The sequence below is a fragment of the Nycticebus coucang genome, chromosome 14, assembly GCF_027406575.1.
Source record: "Nycticebus coucang isolate mNycCou1 chromosome 14, mNycCou1.pri, whole genome shotgun sequence".
Lineage (NCBI taxonomy): Eukaryota > Metazoa > Chordata > Mammalia > Primates > Lorisidae > Nycticebus > Nycticebus coucang.
This window is the reverse complement of record NC_069793.1, coordinates 64,199,110-64,220,576: the sequence shown is the minus strand read 5'-3', so window position 1 is coordinate 64,220,576 and position 21,467 is coordinate 64,199,110. Positions and strand designations below refer to the sequence as shown.

At 38.9% G+C, this 21,467-nt stretch overlaps 1 protein-coding gene and 1 pseudogene across 1 annotated transcript; both read right to left on the bottom strand.

Moving 5' to 3' along the window:
* Positions 1-3,890: 3,890 nt before the first annotated feature.
* Positions 3,891-6,741, bottom strand: LOC128564519 (actin-related protein 2/3 complex subunit 1A-like; annotated as a pseudogene).
* A 1,896-nt stretch (positions 6,742-8,637) lies between these two features.
* On the bottom strand, positions 8,638-9,183 carry LOC128565555 (glyceraldehyde-3-phosphate dehydrogenase-like). The gene has a single exon (XM_053562090.1). The coding sequence runs from the start codon at positions 9,142-9,144 to the stop codon at positions 8,827-8,829; it is 318 nt and encodes a 105-aa protein (XP_053418065.1). The 5' UTR covers positions 9,145-9,183; the 3' UTR covers positions 8,638-8,826.
* Positions 9,184-21,467: the final 12,284 nt, after the last annotated feature.

The window sequence follows — 21,467 nt, the reverse complement described above, 5'->3', positions numbered from 1 at the left end:
CTTGGTGTGTGTCACACTTTATGGGGGCAAGACATGATTGCAAGAAGGACTTTACCTAACAATTGCAATCAGTGTAACCTGGCTTATTGTACCCTCAATGAATCCCCAACAATAAAACAAACAAACAAACAAACAAGAAAACTAGCTAGAAATTACTTTTCTTTTTCTCAATCTTTTGTATTTTTTAATTGATCTCAATTTCCTTTAGTTCTGTCCTGATCTTTGTTATTTCTTTTCTTCTGTTAGCTTTGGGTTGATTTATTCTTATTCTTCTTGTTCCTTGAAGTGTGACATTATTTTGTTGTTAATTTGTAATCTTTTTGATGAAGGAATTTAGTGCTATAAACTTCTTTCTTCACACTACTTTTTCTGTTTCCCAGGGATTTTGGTAGTTGTGTCACCATTGTCTTTCAATTCGAAACATTTTTTTATTTCCATCTTGATTTTGTCCTTGCCCAAGGATCATTCAGCACAGTTCTTTAATTTCCATAAATTTGTGTAGTTTTGAGAGTTTTTCTTGCAATTGATATCTAGTTTTATCTATAGTGTGAGAAGATACATGGTATGATTTTAATTTTTACAAATTAGTGAGATTTTTTTTGTGGCCTAATATATGATTTATTGGAAAATGTTTTATGTGCTGTTGAGAAGAATGTATAGTCTTCAATTTTAAGGTAGAGTATTTTATAAATGTTTGCTAGGTCCATTTGTTCTAGAGTCTCATTTAAGTCCAGAGCTTCTTTGTTGATTAGAAAAATCAGTGATCTGTCTAATTTTGTTAGTAGAATGTTGAAGTCTCCCACTATTAGTATGCTGCTCTTTCTTTTTTAAATTTCAAATTAATATGAAGATACAAATTTTTAGGTTACATTGTTTTCAGTTCCAAGGTAAAGTTCAAGTTGTAGAAAAGCCCATCACCCAGGGGGCATGCTGAACACCCTCACATTGTGCATATTAGGTAAGATCCTACCAAATGCCGTCCCTCATCTCACCAATCACCCTCCTCCCTTCCTCTTCTCCCTCTTTACTAGACTATATTTGTGTTTTTTTTTTTTTTTTGTAATTGTTTATATATTGGTTTCATATTAGTATTTGGTACGCTGGATTTTTTTTCCCCATCCTTGAGATACTTTACTAAGAAGGATGTGTTTCAACTCCATTTGGGTAAAAATAAAAGAAATAAAGTCTCCATCTTTTTTATGGCTGAATAGTATTCCATGGTATTTATATACTACAATTTGTTAATCCATTCATGTGTTGGTGGGCATTTGGGTTGCTTCCATGACTTGGCAATTATGAATTAAGCTGCAATAAACATTCTGGTGCAAATGTCTTTGCGGTAAAATTATTTCTGTTCTTCTGGGTAGATACCTGGTAATGGGATTGTAGGATCAAATGGAAGGTCAACTTTTAGTTCTTTGAGAATTCTACATACTTCTTTCCATAAAGATTGTATTAGTTTGCAGTCCCACCAGTAGTGTAGAAGTGTTCCTTTCTCTTCACATCCATGCCAGCACCTGCAGTTTTGCAACTTTTTGATGGGGGCTAATTTTACAGGAGTTAGGTGATATCTCAGAGTGGTTTTGATTTGCATTTCTTTGATGATTAAAGATAATGAGCACTTTTTATGCAGTTGTTGGCCATTTGTCTTTCATCTTCAGAGAAGTTTCTGTTCAAGTCCCTTGCCTACATAGAAATGGGGCTGTTCACTTTTTTCCTGTCAATTAATTTGAGTTCTCTCTAAATGTTGGTTATCAGGCCTTTGTCAGATTCATAACACATGTAAATCTTCTCCCATTTTGAAGAGCATCTGTTTGCAGTAACTTTAGCTGTGCAAAAGCTTTTTAGCTTGACCAAATACCATTTATTTACTTTTGGCATTGCTTCAATAGCCAGGGGATCTTCCTCATAAAATCTTTTCCTGCACCAATATTTTCAAGTATTTTCCTCATATTGTCTTCTAGAATTTTTATTGTTTCATGTCTTACATTTAAATCCTTTATCCAGTGAGAGTCAATTTTTGTCAATGGTGAGAAGTGTGAGTTCAGTTTCAGTCTTCTATATATGGCTAATCAGTTCTCCTAGCACCATTTGTTAAATAGGGATTCTTTTCCCCAGTGCATGCTTTTGTTAGGCTGATCAAAGATCAACCGATGATATATGGCTGGGTTCATCTCTAGATTTTATATTGTACTTCATAAATCTATGTCTCCATTTTTGTGCCAGTTTCATGCTGTTTTGATCACTATAGAATTGTATAACCTTTATTGGAGCTAACAGATATCTGGCCTGAGATTTTATATTCAGTCAGCCATTCTGTGCCTCTTTAGAGGGGAATTCAAGTTCTTCATATTAATTGAGAGAATTGATAAGTATGGTGGAGATTTGGTCATCTTGTTTTTAAGAGGTTCAGAGCTTATTTTTATCCCTTTCACCATTTTGGAAGGTAGGCTTTGTTCTTTAATTTCTGGGTGAGTGGACCATTGGGTTGGTCATTATGAAGAATGGATCTGAGTATTTCCTATAGAGCTGGTCTAGTTATGACAAATTTCCTCAACATATGGGTGTCAGTAAAATATTTGATTTCTCCATCACAAATGAAACTCAGTTCTTTAGTAGAATACATGATCCTGTGCTGAAAATTTTTTTTGTTTAAGAAGGTTAAAGATTGATAACCATCCTCTTCTGGCTTGAAATTTTGGCTGAAAGATCTGCAGTCATGCTGGTATTTTTCCCTTTGTAGGTAACACTTTTCTTATGCCTGAATGCTTGCAGGATTTTATCCTTCATATTGAATTTGGCAAAGTTAATTACAATGTATCTAGGAGATGCTTTGTTTGGATTGAATTGTGCTGGGGTTCTGAAAATATCTACTATTTGAATTTCTGCATCTCTTGCAATGTTTGGGAATTTCTCCACCATAATGTCTTGGAGTAGAGCATCTGTACCTTTAGAACCATCCTCTTCTCCTTCAGGAATCCCTATAATTCAGATGTTTGATCTTTTGGAATGATCCTGTAACTCTCTCAGGGACTATTCCACTTTTGTTCTCTATCTTTTCTGCCTCTTTGAATGATTGGGATGGTTCAAAAGTCCTGTCTTCAATTTCTGAGATTCTTTCTTCTCTCTTTTCAACCCTATCACTGAGGGTCTCTTCTGTGTTTTGAAGCTCCTTGAATGGATTTTTCAATTCCTTAAGCTCTGCTGTACCTTTCCACATTACGTCCATATCCTTAGTGACTTAAAATTCATTACTTTCTTGAGACTACTTTTTTCCCCATATTCAGTATTTTAATTTGATTTTCTATTGGACAAATTTACATATCTCCCTCATCCTTTTCTTTAAGTTAGTGTGACAATTCTCCATAATAAACTACCTAAAGAGAAGCTTCAGTCAAGAATGGAATGGGCTCGGTGCCTGCCACACACTGACAGTGATGGGTTCAAACCTGGCCCCGGCCAGCTAAACAATGACAACTGCAACACCAAAAAAAAAAAAAAAAAAAAAAAAAAGGCCAGGTATTGTGGTGGGTGCCTATAGTCCCAGCTACTTTGGAGGCTGAGGCAAGAGAATCACTTGAACCCAGGGGTTTGAGGTTGTTGTGAGCTGTGATGCCATGGAACTCTACTGAGGGTGACATGGTGAGATTCTGTCTCAAAAAAAAAAAAAAAAACAACAAACAAAAAAAACAAACAAAAAACAACCAAACAAAAAAAATCACTTCTGCTTTAAAAAAACCAACACTTTCACCAATTTTATACTCAAACAAAATCACACAATATTTGCACAATATGTGTTTTCAGTGTTTCCTTAGAACTGGCTTTCCTCACCATCCAATGGCAGAGCTGTGGTCAGCCACTGTTTGTTATGCTGGATGGCAGAGGCTAACTTAGCTTCGCATTATCCAGAGGCCCTAGATAGAAGATTCTAAGGTATTGAAATCCCAAATTTTCATGGCACACTGATGCCAGTAGCACAACATTTGTGACAATCTAAATAGACACTTGAGTGATGCTATTCTAGTGCAGGGTCTCCAAGGCTGTATTATTGTCCTCAGTGGTGGCCCTCTTGTCCATGTTGCAGAAATGTTCCATGGCAGACATGTTGCACTGGATGGTCTGTTTTGGAATGTCTAACTTGGATACAAAGGTCAAGCAGCCACAGTCATTGTAGTTAAAGAGCATTGGGCAGCAGTCATGGTCAGCAGCCATGCTATTCTCCAAGACAAATGATACACTCAGGAGTGGTAGGAACTCTGTTTTCAGAGTTGAGACCTGTACACTTTTTGGGGCATCAGCAACAGGCATGGTGCTGTCATGACTGACCCAAGCTTGGCAGCTCACATTGGCAGAGAAGCTGACCCCATGGACCCAGCCACCTGTGCCACGCCCCCAAACTCTGACATCAGCTAACCAAAAGGCATCTTGCTGCTCCAGGGTGTACTTGCTGGCTTTTCATCCATTTCTTTAATATAAGCAGAAAACACTCTGAATTTGAAGTCACATGATCCTGCTGCCAGCAAAACATTATTGGGATGCCAATCCAAGCTGAAGACTATGGAGTGAATTGGCTTTTTAAGCTTTCTTACCATTTTCAGACTCAAAGTAACAAACAGAAATGAATCGTGTTCCACTTCCCACAGCAAATTTGTTCTCTACGGGGGACCACTTCACGAAAGTGGCTATGTGATTAATTCTCAGGATAACCAGGGTTGGCTTCCAGACACCATCTTTCTGACTCCAGACATAGGCACTGTGGTCTGCCCTGCAAGAGACCATGCAATCGCTTTTGGGAGCCCAATCAATACCTGTGATGTGTTCGTTGTGCTCCTTGAGTTCATGAGCTTTTATCCACTAGCTTCTGTTTTTCTTTTTTCTTTCTTTTTTTTTTTTTTAATTGTTGGGGATTCATTGAGGGTACAATAAGCCAGGTTACACTGATTGCAATTGTTAGGTAAAGTCCCTCTTGCAATCATGTCTTGCCCCCATAAAGTGTGACACACACTAAGGCCCCACCCACCTCCCTCCTTCTCTCTTTCTGTTCCCCCCCCATAACCATAATTGTCATTAATTGTCCTCATATCAAAATTGAGTACATAGGATTCATGCTTATCCATTCTTGTGATGCTTTACTAAGAATAATGTCTTCCACGTCCATCCAGGTTAATATGAAGGATGTAAAGTCTCCATTTTTTTTAATGGCTGAATAGTATTCCATGGTATACATATACCACAGCTTGTTAATCCATTCCTGGGTTGGTGGGCATTTAGGCTGTTTCCACATTTTGGCGATTGTAAATTGAGCTGCAATAAACAGTCTAGTACGAGTGTCCTTATGATAAAAGGATTTCTTTCCTTCTGGGTAGATGCCCAGTAATGGGATTGCAGGATCAAATGGGAGGTCTAGCTTGAGTGCTTTGAGGTTTCTCCATACTTCCTTCCAGAAAGGTTGTACTAGTTTGCAGTCATAACAGTCAAGATGAGAAGCTAATTAAGGACACAACTCCCTTCACCATAGTCTCAAAGAAAATGAAATACCTAGGAATATACCTAACGAAGGAGGTGAAGGACCTCTATAAAGAAAACTATGAAATCCTCAGAAAGGAAATAGCAGAGGATATTAACAAATGGAAGAACATACCATGCTCATGGATGGGAAGAATCAACATTGTTAAAATGTCTATACTTCCCAAAGCAATCTACCTATTCAATGCCATTCCTATCAAAATACCAACATCGTACTTTCAAGATTTGGAAAAAATGATTCTGCGTTTTGTATGGAACCTGAAAAAACCCCGTATAGCTAAGGCAGTTCTCTGTAACAAAAATAAAGCTGGGGGCATCAGCATACCAGATTTTAGTCTGTACTACAAAGCCATAGTGCTCAAGACAGCATGGTACTGGCACAAAAACAGAGACATAGACACTTGGAATCGAATTGAAAACCAAGAAATGAAACTAACATTTTACAACCACCTAATCTTTGATAAACCAAGCAAGAACATACCTTGGGGGAAAGACTCCCTATTCAATAAATGGTGTTGGGAGAACTGGATGTCTACATGTAAAAGACTGAAACTGGACCCACACCTTTCCCCACTCACAAAAATTCATTCAAGATGGATAAAGGACTTAAACTTAAGGCATGAAACAATAAAAATCCTCCAAGAAAGCATAGGAAAAACACTGGAAGATATTGGCCTGGGGAAAGACTTCATGAAGAAGACTGCCATGGCAATTGCAACAACAACAAAAATAAACAAATGGGACTTCATTAAACTGAAAAGCTTCTGTACAGCTAAGGAGACAATAACCAAAGCAAAGAGACAACCTACACAATGGGAAAGGATATTTGCATATTTTCAATCAGACAAAAGCTTGATAACTAGGATCTATAGAGAACTCAAATTAATCCACATGAAAAAAGCCAACAATCCCTTATATCAATGGGCAAGAGACATGAATGGAACTTTCTCTAAAGACGACAGACGAATGGCTAACAAACACATGAAGAAATGTTCATCATCTCTATATATTAGAGAAATGCAAATCAAAACAACCCTGAGATATCATTTAACCCCAGTGAGAATGGCCCACATCACAAAATCTCAAAACTGCAGATGCTGGCGTGGATGTGGAGAGAAGGGAACACTTATACACTGCTTCTGTTTTTCTTATAGATGTGAACTTTGTGATTGTTGGGGCTAAGGGCAATTTGGATACAATCCCTGTTCCAGGCATGATTGATGATTGGCTCTGGTAAAAACTGATGCAGGAACATTATTCTTAGAGGTTTCAAAGAAAGAAAGCTGGGGTTGGGGAAGGTCGGATGGGATCAGAGCGGAGAATTCATGGACTCTGGCCAGTTGAACTGAAGCTCTGTGGGCATGCTCTTGAGACTACTTTTGAACAATTTTTTTGATTTCTATTTCCATCTTTTCCTTCATTCCAATCATCTGATTTGCTATTCATATTCTGAATTCTATTTCTGACATTTCATTTCAGCAATTTCTCTATGGATAGTATTTTCTATTGTATCTCCTTTTTAATCATGTGGGGGAGTTGATCTGCTCTTATTTTTCATGTTGCCAGAGTTCTTCTCCTTGTTCCTCTCCATGAGTATTTTCGGGTTAAAAAAAAAAAAAAATATATATATATATACATATACATATATATACACACATATATATATAATTTATTTATTTATTTATTTTATTTTTTATTGTTTGGGATTCATTGAGGGTATAAAGAATTAGGTTACATGATTTGCATTTGTTAGATAAAGTCCCTCATATAATTGTGTCCCTCCCCAGTGAGGTGTGCTGGATATATCAATCCCAGTGATATATGGGATTGTTGGGTCTTTTTTTGTTGATTAATTTGAGTTCTCTATAGATCCTAGTTATCTAGTTTTTGTCAGATTCATAATATGTAAATATCTTTCCCCTGTCTGATTAGTTGTCTGTTTCCTTAGTGGCACAGAAGCTTTTCAGTTTAATTCAGTCCCATTTGTTTATTTTTGTTGTTGCAATTGCCATGGAAATCTTCTTCATAAAATCTTTCTTCAGGCTGATATCTTCAAGTTCTCCACACTTTCTTTGAGGATTTTAACTGTTTTATACCTTAAAGTTAAATCTTTTATCCATCTTGAGTCAATTTTTGTAAATGGTGAGAGGTGTGGGTTCAGTTTCAGTCTTTTACATGTGGTTATCTAGTTCTCCCAGCAGCACTTATTGAATGGGGATTCTTTTTCCCAGTGTATGTTCTTGTTGGTTTATTGACGATCAGGTGACTGTAAGGTGTCAGTTTTATCTCATGGTGTTCTATTTCATTCCAAATGTCAATGTGCCAATACCATGCTGTTTTGATCACTATGGCCTTGTATTATAGCTGAAAGTCTAGTAAAGTGATACTCCTGGCTTTGTTTTTAATCACTAAGAATTACCTTGGCTATACAGGGTTTCTTCTAGTTCCATACAAAATGAAGCATTATTTTTTCCAATTCTTGAAAGTATGATGATAGTATTGTAATGGAGATTGCATTGAATCTGTAGATTGCTTTGGGTATTATAGAAATTTTTACAATGTTGGTTCTTCCAAGCCATGAACATGGTATATTCTTCCATTTGTTAATATCTTCTGCTCAGACCTGTAGCACAGTGGTTACGATGCCAGCCACATACACTGAGGGTGGCGGGTTCTAATCCAGCCTGAGTGAGCTAAACAACAATGACAACTGCAACAAAAAATAGCCGAGCATTTTGGTGGGCGCCTGTAGTCCCAGCTACTTGGGAGGCTAAGGCAAGAGAATTGCTTAAGCCCAAGAGTTTGAGGTTGCTGGTTGCTGTGAGCTGTGATGCCACGACACTCTACCAAGGGCAATATAGTGAGACTGTCTCAAAAAAAAAAAAAATATATATATATCTTCTGCTATTTCTTTTCTTAGGGTTTCATAATTTTCTTTATAGAGGTCCTCCACCTCTTTTGTTAGGTATATTCCCTGGTATTTCATTTCTTTGGAAGCTACTTTGAAGAGAATTTTGTCCTTGATTAACTTCTCATCTTGGCTGTTATTGGTATATACAAAGGCTACTGATTTGTGGGCATTGCTTTTTTTTTTTTTGCTTAATTCAGAGAACTTTATTGATGTTACATGACAAGGTGGGGCTCATAGGACCCTCTTGTTCTTCAAGGGGTCTGGTGTAGAAACTGTGTTGAGGGGAGATTCTCAGTGAGGTGGGGGACTGTGTAGGCAGGGGCACCCCAGCAGCTAAGGGCCCCTCTCTTCCTCTTGTGCTCTGCCTGGGGCTGGTGGTCTGGGGGTTCTTACTCCTTAGAGGCCATGTGGGCCATAAGATCCACCACCCTGTTGCTGTAGCCAAATTCATTTTCATACCAGGCAATGAGTTTGACAAAGTGGTCATTGAGGGCAATGCCATCCCCAGCATCAAAGGTGGAAGAATGGGTGTCACTGTTGAAGTCAGAGGAGATGACCTGGTGTTCAGTGTAACCCAGGATGCCCTTGAGGGGGCTCTCAGTTGCCTGTTTCACCACCTTCTTGATATCATCATATTTGGCAGACTTCTTCAGATGGCAGGTGAGATCCACGACTGACACATTGGCAGTGGGGACATGGAAGGCCATGCCAGTGAGCTTCCCATTCAGCTCAGGGATGACCTTGCCTACCAGTCTTCCCTGATCTTGCTCAGGGATGACCTTGGCTGCACCAGTTGAGGCAGGGATGAAGTTCTGGAGAGCCCTGTGACCATGATGCCACAACCTCTCAGAGGGGCCATCCACAGTCTTCTAGGTGGCAGTGCTGGCATGGACTGTGGTCATGAGTCCCTCCACGATGCCAAAGTTGTCACGGATGACCTTAGCCAAGGCGGGTAAGCAGTTGGTGGTGCAGGAGGTATTGCTGGCAATGCTGAGGCTGTTTTCATACTTCTTGTGGTTCACACCCATCACAAACAGTATCAGCATAAGGGGCAGAGATGATGACCCTTTTGGCATCCCTTTGTAAATGAGCTCCAGCCTTCTTCATGGTGGTGAAGATTCCAGTGGACTCCACAACGCACTCAGCGCCTGCCTCACCCAATTTGATTTTGATGGGATCTCACTCCTGGAAGATGGTTATGGAATTTCCATTGATGACAAGCTTCCCATTCTCAGACTTGACTGTGCCATGGAATTTGCCATGGGTGGAATCATCCTGGAACATGTAGACCGTGTAGTTGATGTCAATGAAGGGGTCATTGATGGCAACAATATTCACTTTGCCACAGTTAAAAACAGCCCTGGTGACCAGGCACCCAATGCAATCAAAGCTGTTTATTCTGAGCTTCACTTTCACCAGGGTGCATCGGGGATGCAGCTGGTGCTGCACTAGAAGAAGCAGCTGTCTGATGAATGGGAGGACCAGATAGCCTGGACATTGATTTTATTTTATTTTTTATTTTTTGCAGTGTTTTTATTTTTTGGCCAGGGCTGGGTTTGAACCCACCACTTCCAGTATATGGGGCCAGTGCTCTACTCCTTTGAGCCACAGGTGCTGCTCTGGACATTGATTTTATATTCTGAGACATTGCTGTATCTTTTTTTTTTTTTTTTTATCACTTCTAGGAGTCTTGTGGTTGAGTCTTTCCTGTTCTCTAAGTATAAGATTTTATCCTTGGCAAAGAGCCAGAGTTTGACCTCCTCTACACTCATTTGGATGCCTTTTATTTCCTTCTCTTGCTTGATTGTGTTGGCTAGAACTTCCAGCACTATGTTGAATAGTAGTGGCAATAGAGGACAAGCTTGTCTGGTTCTAATTCTAAGTGAAAAAGCTTTTGGTTTTTCTCCAGTATACTTCAGTATAATACTTTAGTATAATATTAGCTGTGGGTTTGTCATAGATGGCTTCAATCAGGTTAAGAAATGTGCCACCTATGCTTATATTGTTACATTTTCTAATTAGAAAAGGATGCTGAATATTAGCAAATGCTTTTTCTGCATCGATTGAGAGGATCATTATGGTCTTTGCTTTTTCTTCTGTTTATATGGTGAATTATGTTTATGGACTTGCATATGCTAAACCAGTCTTGCATCCCTGGGATAAAACCTACTTGATCATGAATAATTTTTTAAATGTGTAGCTGTAATCTTTTGGCTAGGATTTTGTGCTTCTTTATTCATTAGTGAGATTGGTCTGAAATTTTCCTTTTTAGTTGGGTCTTTTCCTGGTTTTGGTTTCAGGGTGATGTTTGTTTCATAGAATGTGTTGGGGGAAAATTCCTTCTTTCTCAATTTTTTGAAATAATTTCTGAAGTATGGGTATAAGCTCTTCTTTGAGGGTTTGATAGAATTCTGGTGTGAATCAGAATCCATCTGGACCAGGGCTGTTTTTTTTTTTTTAGTTGGGAGACTTTTTATTGTTTCTTTGATCTCAGTTCTTGAAACTAGTCTGTTCAAGAGATCTATTTCTTCTTGATTAAGTCTAGGGAGAGGATGTGATTCCAGGTATCGATCCATTTCCTCTGCATTGTCAAATTTCTGGCCATAGAATTTCTCGTAATACTCAGAGATAAGCTCTTGTGTCTCTGTGGCATCTTTTGTTATTTCCCCTTGATCATTTCTGATTGAGGTTATTAGAGATTTTACTTTTTTATTTCTAGTCAATCTGGCCAAAGTTTTATTAATTTTATTTATTTTTTCAAAAAATCAACTTTTTATTTTGTTAATTTTCTGGCTGATTCTTTTGTTTTCAATTTCATTAATTTCTGATTTAATTTTGGTTATTTCTTTTTTCTGCTGGGTTTGGGATTAGATTGTTCTTTTTTTCCAATTCCATATGATGGTTCATGAGTGTGTTGATGCACTCTCTTTCTGTTTTTTGAATGTAGGCATCTAACGTGATAAATTTCCCTCTTAAGATTGCTTTTGCTGTATCCCACAAGTTTTGGCAACTTGTATCCTCATTGTTGTTATGTTTGAGGAATTTAATGATTTAATGTTTTATCTCTTCCCAACTATCATTCAGCATAAGGTTGTTTAATTTCCAAGTCTTTGTGTGGGGATAAACATTTTGTTGGATTTGAGTTCCACCTTTATTGCCTTGTGGTCTGAGAAGATACAAGGTATAATTCTATTCTTTTAATTATGTTGATGTTTGATTTGTATCCTAGGATGTGGTCAATTTTGGAGCACATACCATGAGCTGATGAGAAAAATATATATTCCTCAGCTTCGAGATGGTGTGTACTGTATATGTCAATTAATCCCATTTGTTCTAGGGTCACATTTAGGTCCTTTGTATCTTTGTTTATTTTCTGTTTAAGAGGGTCTGTCCAGGTCTGTCAGAGGGGTGTTAAAGTCACTGACTATTATGGCTTTATGGGATATCATATTGCTCAGACCCATCAAAGTCTGTTTCATAAATTTGGTAGCAATAAAGTTGGGTGCATGAATATTTAAAATTGAATGTCTTCATGTTGTATTGTTCCTTTGATCAATATAAAGTGTCCATCTTTGTCTTTCTTAACTTTAGCGGCTTTAAATCTGCTTGAATCTGAAAATAAGATTGCACCCCCTCCTTTTTTTTTGATTTCCATTTTCTTGAAATACTGGTTTCCATCTTTTAACACTGAGTGTTGATTTGTTCTCCAAGGCCAGGTATGTCTCCTGGAAACAGCATATGGATGGGGGTTTGTGGTTTTTTATCCAACCAGCCAGCCTGTGCCTCTTCAGTGGTGAATGCAGTCCATTGACATTTATTGAGAGAATTGATAAGTATGAGGGAGTTCTATTCATTTTATTTTGTGAAAGTCTGTTTTGCAGTTTTATCCTTTGTGCCAATGTGGAAGCAAAGTTTTGACCTTCAGCTTCTGGGTGTTTACTTTGCTGGTAGTCCATTGTGTTGGATAGTTAGTGTTGAGAATAGGTCTAAATATTTCCTGCTTGGATATCTGCAAAAGATTTGATTTCTCCATCAATTTTGAAGCTTAGTTTAGCAGGATACAGATTTCTGGGCTAAAAATTGTTTGGTTTAAGAATATTGATGGATGACCACGCTCTTACGGCTTGGAAGGTTTCAAGTGAAAAGTCTGCTGTCATCCTAATGGCTCTGCCTCTGTAGGTTAGTTGGCTCTTACTCCTGGCTGCTTGCAATTTTTTTTCTTTCATCTTGACTTTGGACAGGTTCATTACAATGTGTCTTGGAAAGGTTCTATTTGAGTTGAGATGATCCAGGGTTCAATATCCATCTGAAAGGAGTGTGTCAGGGTCTTTTGTAAAAGTTGGGAAGTTTTCACTTATGACAGTCTCCAGAAAAGCTTCCATTCCTTTGGGACACTCTTTTTCCCCTTCAAGAATACCTATTATTGGGCGGTGCCTGTGGCTCAAAGGAGTAGGGCACTGGCCCCATATGCCGGAGGTGGCAGGTTCAAACCCAGCCCCAGCCCAAAACAGCAAAAAAAAAAAAAAAAAAAAAAAAAAAGAAAAAAAAGAAAAAGAAAAAAGAAAAAGAAAAAGAATACCTATTATTTGTATTATTATATTGTCTTGTAATTCTGTAAGCTCCCGTTCTTCTTTCTCCCTCTTCTTTTCTGCCTCTTTTACTACCTGGGTTAACTTGAAATCTTTATCCTCTAAGTCTGAGGTTCTTTCTTCTCCATGGTCTAACTTATTTTTGATACTTTCTACTGCATCTTTACATTCCTTGATTGTCTCCTTCATTTCCTTAAGTTCTGCTATACATATCCTTTCTATATTCCACATATCTCTTGTTTGACTTTTAGTTTAGTCTTTCCATTTCTCAGAATGAATAAAACAACACAAACAAATATTCACTATCTTCAGGAAAACCATTTAATTCACAAGATTCTCATAGACTCAATGTAAAGGGGGTGGAAAAATTATTCCATGTGAATGGAAGCCAGAGTGAGGAGGAGGAGCTATTCTTATATCAGATAAAATACACTTTGAATCAACAACATTAAAAATAAAATACAAAAATGATTATTATACAATGATAAATGTATCTATTTGTTAAGATACAACAATCCAAAATAGATATGCACCTAACCCCTATATTCATAAAATAAATGCTATTAGACCTAAGAAAAGAAAATAAATAGCATCAGGGGATGACTAGAAGCAGCTTTTGCCAGAGGCTCCTGTCCAGCAAGAGAGATATTGGGCTGAAGTGGACTCAGAGAAGCTGAAGGTGGGAAAATGAGCATAGAGAAATTCCCTTTCTGTCAAGTCCAGACACCAGGTGGCACTGTGGTTTTTTTTCAGAGACAGCATGGCCAGCAACCTCTGTGCTCCTTATTCCAAACTTTAGTTGCCTTTGGTAATTTCCTGATTGTTTCTTCAGTATTCAGCCCCTCCCAGGGGATGGGATCTCAAAGCTCACATGAACCCTTCAGGGTCAGGTCTCACAATGCCTCCCGACTCCAGTTCCCATGGGGTGCAGAAATCCCTCAGTATGTCTCCAAGAGTGGAGTTCTGATCCTGGCAGGTAGAATTAAGATGGCCATGTTTTAGGTCCCTGCTAAGACCTTCTCATGACCTTCCCACAATGGCAGCCCCCTGGCCTCTGATAACTTTTCAGTATGTCTGCCTCGCCAGTCACCAAACCTATGGAAAATCTACTCCAACTGGCATTGGAATCTGGTTGCTTTATACTGTTCAAGTCCACCCACTCTTCCATGTTTTCCACTCAACGCACAGATTCCCCCAACTACTGAAAACTCCAGAAAGGCTTCCTCTTGTCCTGGACCTCTGTTGGGGGCAGCCAATCCCAGCCAGTTGCAATCACTTGCCTAATTTATCAGATTTCCACCGCTTGAGATCATATGCTGTATCTAGCTCACAACCTTCTTGCTGTGCTCCCTGAGCTATGACTCTGGGTAAGGTCCTATGCTCGGTAATGTTGGGTTCTCTCTTTTTCCCGTCATTCTAGGAGAGCTCAGCTGAATGATCCTTCTGGGCTGCCATCTTGATATGCTGTAAAAAATATATTAATTATGCTTTTTTAGTTAAAATGATAGGTTGTCCCTGAATAATTGTTGAGAGATAATCTAATTAAGGACCCTTCCTGGTGAGCTGGGGCTTATGATTGTGGCTTTCCCACTACAACCTCACAAAGGTCCCTTTCAGGGCTACAGCTAGAGATTCTGAGGATGGCTTGGTGAAACAGCACAGCCTGGCTCTGTCTTGCTGTCAGCCTGCCCTCTACCCAATCCTAAGGAGTTGCGGTATTTCACTGGAATCTCTGCTGAGCAAAGATACAAACACATGTGGTCCTGTCTCCATGAGCAATAGCTGGAGGAGAGAAATTCAAAGACAGATCCACTGAACTGCTCCTCACTGTTGTAATGCCATTGCTGCTCAAACAAAGACAGACGAGTGGTGAATCTTCAGCCCTAGATAGCATCTCCAGAACAAGAATCAGTGGACAGCTTTGGCTGAGAGTTCCAGTCAAACTCTCAGCCAGTGTGAGTACTGCCCACCCCAACTCCCTCAGGCAGTGTGAGCACTGCCCAGTTAAACTCTCTCAGGCAGTGTGAGCACTTCCCACCCAAGTTCAGATGGTCCTCCAGTGGCCAGAAAACAGAAATCTGCAGGCGTATCTGTCTGAGAATTCTTGAGGGGCTGGAGAAGGGTCTTTTCTAGTGGGAAAAGGAGTCAGGAAAGTTCATCCCTTTCCCTGCCAAAGTTATAACTGTGGCACCACTGTTTCCACACTGCACCTCAGTGGCCCACACAATGCCTGGGCCTCTCAGTGAACTCACCAAACCCTCTGGCCCCTGCAGGGACAGTCTTTCAGGCAACTAGAATAGGGGGAAAGGGTGAACTGTGTGGTTGGGATTGTGGAGAAAATATTTGTTCATTTTTGTGCCAGGCAGGATGGGGTCTAGGTTCAGAAGTGGAACCTCCCTGGGGTAGGACGACCAGGATCTAGTGGCTCTCTCCCATGGGGTAAGGTGAGGTGTCCTTTGTTCCCTCCTTGCTCAAGGAAAGCCCATCTCAGATTTTCCTTTTGGGAGAAGGGTCTGGCTGTGGGCTCTGTACTTGATCTTTGTTGTCTTTCTTTCTCTCTCTTTGCCTTGCTGCTTGTCTCAGGAGGGATGATTGTGCACCTCACTTTCTTCTCTGTGCTCAGTTCCCCACCTTTGGCTTCTCTGAGTCCACTTCAGTCCATTATCTCTCTCTCTGGACAGGAGCCTCTGGAAAAAGCTGCTTCTAGTCATTCATCTTAACTCCTCCCCTGATGCTATTTATTTTCTTTTCTTAGGTCTAATAGCATTTATTTTATGAATATGGGAGTTAAGTACATATTTGTTTTGGATTGTTATATCTTAATAATAAATAGATACATTTATCATTATATAATAATCATTTTTGTATTTTATTATTAATGTTGCTGATTCAAAGTGTATTTTATCTGATATAAGAAAAGCTCCACCTCCTCATTCTGGCTTCCATTCACATGGAATAATTTTTCCACCCCTTTACATTGAGTCTGTGAGAGTCTTTATGAATTAAATGGTTTTCCTGGAGACAGTGAATATTTGATTTGTTGTTTTATTCATTCTGCCAACTTAACATTTTAAGTGGGGTGTTTAGAGAGTTTAATTCAATTTTTTTTGTGGGGGACACTTCATTGCCCTGGGTAGAGTGCTGTGGCATCGTAGCTCACAGCATCCTCAAACTTTTGCTCAAGCAATTCTCTTGGCTCAGCCTCCCAAGTAGCTGGGATACAGGGACCTGCCACAATACTTGGCTCATTTTTCTATTTTTGGTAGAGATAGGGTCTCACTCTTGCTCAGGCTGGTCTTAAACTCCTGAGCTCAAGCAATCCACTGGCTTCAACTTCCCAAAGTGCTAGGGTTACAGGCTTGAGCCACCACACCACAGTATTTACATTCAGTTTTAAGATTGATGTGTGAGATACAGTTTCAGTCATTATGTTGATTGTTACCTAATTTCTTTTTATTCTCCCTTATGTTATTGTTTTAGATGTATAAAAGTTTTAAGTGGTTTTTTTTTAAACTTTGAGATGTTTTGACATTAGTATCAACCATTCTTTTTGATGTCTAGTACACTTCTTGTAGAGAAATCTACCCTGTTTCCCCGAAAATAGGACAGTGTCTTATTTTCAGGTGTGCTCCCAAAGATGCTCTAGGTCCTATTTTCAGGGGACGTCTTACCTTTCCTGTAAGTAGGTCTTATTTTTGGAGGATATCTTATTTTCGGGGAAACAGGGTAGCGGTGACAATTAGTCTTTGCTTGTCTGGAAAAGACTTTATTTCTCTTTTTTTATGAAACTAAGTTTTGCAGGGTACAAAATTCTTGGCTGACAGTTATTCTGTTTAAGAAGACTAAAGATAAAACCCCAATTCTTTCTAGCTTGTAAAGTTTCTGCTGAGAAATCTGCTGTTATCTTGATGGGTTTTCCTTCATAAGTTACTTTGTGTTTTCACCTCACAGCTTGTAGGATTTTCTCCTTTACTTTGACTTTGGCCAGACTAATGTTTATGTGCCTTCAAGATGTCTTATTTGCAACGAATCTTCTAAGATTTGACAATGGCTTTGTATGTAGATGTCTAAATCTCTAGCCAGACCATGGAAGTTTTCCCCCATTATCTTGAAATAGGTGTTCTATACTTTCTCTTTGTCTCCTTTGGGATACATGTACTTTTTATGTTTGAGAGCTTTACATAACCTGATATTTCTAGAAGATTTTGTTTCTTTTTAAAATTTATTTTTCTTTATTTTTGACTGACTGGGTTAATTCAAAAGTCTTGTCTTTAATCTCTGAAATTCTTTCTTCTGCTTCTTGGTCTAGTCTGTTGTTAAAACTTTCCACCATTATTTGTACTTTCTAAATGAGTCTTTAAGTTTTATAAGTTCCATTAGTTTTTTTCTTTATTAAATCATAACTGTGTACATGAATGCATTTATGGGGTGCAATGTGGAATGCTCACATAGAACTGATTAACATAACCATCAACTCACTTATTTATTTGTTGTGGTAAGACATTTATACTCTATTCTTAATAATTTTGAAATGTACCATTGCATTGTGCACATGAGGTGAGGTCCTACCAATACCTTCCTTCCTCCTGACCTCCCCCCTCCTATCTCTGTTCTTCCCTCCTTCTTTCTCAACTATAGTTATGTCTAACCATTTGTATGAATGTGTAGGTGATTATATATTGGTTTCATAGTAGTATTGAGTACACTGGATACTTTTTCCTTCCATTCTTGAGATACTTTACTAAGAAGAATATGTTCCAGCTCCATCCACATAAACATAAAAGATGTAAAGTCTCCATCTTTTTCATGGATGCATAGTATTCCATGGTATACATATACTACAATTTGTTAATCCATTCATGAATCGATGGGCACTTGGGGCTACTTCCATGACTTGGCAATTATCAATTGGGCTGCAATAAACATTCTGGTGCAAATGTCATTGTTGTAAAATGATTTTTGATTGTCTGGGTGTATACCTGTAGAGGAATTGCAGGATCCAACAGTAGGTCTACTTTTAGTTCCTTGAGTGTTCTCCAAACTTCTTTCCAAAAGGGTCATATAAGATTGCATTCGCACCAACAGTGTAGAAGTGTTTGTTCCCTTCTCTCCGCATCCACAGCAACATCTGTAGTTTTGGGATTTTGTGATGTGGGCTAATCTTACTGGAGTTAAATGATATCTCAAAGTGTTTTTTTTTTTTTTTTCTTTGAGACAGAGTCTCACTCCATTGCCCTCAGTAGAGTGCTGTGGCATCACAGGTCACAGAAACTTCCAACTCCTGGGCTTAGGCGATTCTCTTGCCTCAGCCTCCCAAGTAGCTGGGACCACAGGTACCAGCACAGTGCCCTTCTATTTTTTGCTGCAGTTTGGCTGGGGCTGAGTTCGAACCCACCACCCTTGGTATATAGGGCTGGCGCCCTACTTACTGAGCCACAGGCGCCACCCTTCAAAGTGGTTTTGATTTGCATTTCTCTGATGATTAAAGAGGATGAGCATTTTTTCATGTGCTTGTAGGCCATGTACCTGTCTTCTTTGGAGAACACTTAAGAAAATAGGCTTAGATGGGTCATTTTTCAACCTGATAGTGGCTATACACAGCAAACCCACAGCCAATAGCATATGGAATGGAGCAAAATTGAAAACATTTCCATGCATATCTGGAACTAGGCAAGGATGCTCATTGTCTCCACTGCTATTCAACATATTAATGGAAGTCTTAGCCATCACAATGAAGCAAGAGAAGGTGATCAAGAGTATGCAAATGGGATCAGAGGAGATAAAACTCTCACTCTTTGTGGATGATATGATCCTATACCTGGAAAACCCTAGGGACTCAACTACAAAACTCTTAGAAGTGATCAAGGAATACAGCAGTGTTTCAGGATACAAAATCCATACTGATACTTACAAATCAGTAGCCTTTTTTTGTTTTTTTTTCAGTTTTTGGCCAGGGCTGGGTTTGAACCTGCCACCTCCGGCATATGGGGCTGGTACCCTACCCCTTTGAGCCACAGGTGCTGCCCCAAATCAGTAGCTTTTATGTATACCAATAATAGTCAAGCTGAAAATACAGTCAAGGACTCTATTCCTTTTACAGTAGTGCCAAAGAAGATGAAATATCTGGGAATTTACCTAACAAAGGATGTAAAAAATCTCTATAGAAAGAATTATGAAACTCTGAGAAAAGAATTAGCTGAAGATGTTAACAAATGGAAAAACATACCACGCTCAGGGCTGGGAAGAATCAACATTGTAAAAATGTCTATACTACCCAAAGCAATCTACGGATTTAATATAATCCCTATTAAAGCACCACTATCATACTTTAAAGAGCTTGAAAAAATAGTACTTCATTTTATATGGAATCAGAAAATATCTCAAATAGGGCAGCACCTGTGGCTCAAAGGAGTAGGGCGTCGACCCCACATACTGGAGGTGGCGGGTTCAAACCCGGCCCTGGCCAAAAACTGCCAAAAAAAAAAAAAAAAAAAAAAAAGAAAATATCTCAAATAGTCAATACATTACTCAGAAATAAAAATAAATTAGGAGGTATCACATTACCAGACTTCAGGCTATACTATAAATCTATAGTGATCAAAAAAGCAGGGCACTGGCACAAAAACAGAGAGGTGGATTTATGGAACAGAATGGAGAACCAAGAGATGAATACAGCCACTTATCATCAAAAACATTCACTGGGGGAAAGATTCCCAATTTAACAAATGTGCTGGGTGAACTGGCTGGCAACCTGTAGAAGACTGAAACTGGACTCCCACCTTTCACCATTAACAAAAATTGATTCTCACTGGATAAAAGATTTAAACTTAAGACATGAAACTATAAAAATACTAGAAGAGAGTACAGGGAAAATGCTTGATGAAATTGGCTGGGAGAATATTTTATGAGGACCTCCTGGGCAATTGAAGCAAGAACAAAAATATATTACTGGGATCTGATCAAAGTAGAAAGCTTTTGCACAGCCAAGAACACAGTAAGTAAAGCAAACAGACAGCCCTCAGAATGGAAGAATATTTTTGCAGGATATGTTTCCAACAAAGGTCTGATAACTAGACTCCACAGAGACCTCAAACTAATCGATAAGAAAAGAACAAATAACCCCATTTCTTTGTGGGCAAGAGACTTGAATAGAAGTTTTCTTTTCTTTTTCTTTTTTTTGAAACATAGAGTCTCACTATGTTGTCCTCGGTAGACTGCCCTGCTCACAGCAACCTCAAACTCTTGAACTTAAGCGATTCTCTTGCCTCAGCCTCCCAAGTAGCTGGGACTACAGGCACTCACCACAACACCTGGCTATTTTTTTTTATTGTTGTTTAGCAGGCTGAGGCTGCGTTCGAACCCACCAGCGCCTTAACCACTGAGCTATGGGTGCTGAGCCAGAAGTTTTCTTTTTAAAAATATACCTTTTCAGTGAATTTTTTATTCATGTGCTGAATTTTTTTGTTTCTTTGGTTTGGTTTTCAACTTTCTCATAAATCCCATTGATGAATTTTTGCTATTATAAATAATGCTTCTATGAACATTCATGTATGGGGTTCTTGTGTGAACATGTTTTCTTTTTAAACATTTTTTTTTTTTTTTTTTTATAGAGACAGAGTCTCACTGTACCGCCCTCAGGTAGAGTGCCGTGGCGTCACACGGCTCACAGCAACCTCTAACTCTTGGGCTTACGCGATTCTCTTGCCTCAGCCTCCCGAGCAGCTGGGACTACAGGCACCCGCCACAACGCCCGGCTATTTTTATCATTTTTTAAAATTTATGTTTTAATTGACAAGTAAGAAATATATGTATTTACAGACATATGTTTATAATTCTCCTGGGTAAACACCCAGGAGTGAAATTTCCAGGTCATTTGGTCAATTTCTGTTTAACATTCTGAGGAACAGCCAGTTTTCCAGAATGGCTGCAATATTTGACCCAATCACTAGCAATGCCTGAGGGTTCTCTCATTTCTTTACAGTCTTATTGACACTTTTTACTCTCTCTTTTTTATTTCACCCAGCCTAATGAAGTATCCATTGTGATTTTAGTTTGTATTTTCCTGATAGGTAGTGATGTTGAGTATATTTTAACCTGCTTTTTGGACATTTATTTTCTTTGGAAAACTATTCAAGTCTTTTGCTTATTTTTTCAGTTAAGTTATTTGTCTTTTTATTTTTATTTTTTTTGAGACAGAGCCTCAAGCTGTCACCCTGGGTAGAGTGTGATGGTATCACAGCTCACAGCAACTCCAACCCCTGGGCTTAAGCGATTCTCTTGCCTCAGCCTCCCAAGTAGCTGGGATTACAGGAGCCTGTCACAACACCCAGCTATTTTTTTTGGTTGTAGTTGTCATTGCTGTTTGGCAGGCCCGGGCTGGATTTGAACCTGCCAGCTCTGGTGTATGCGCTTGAGCTGCTTGAGCTACTGGCACTGAGTCT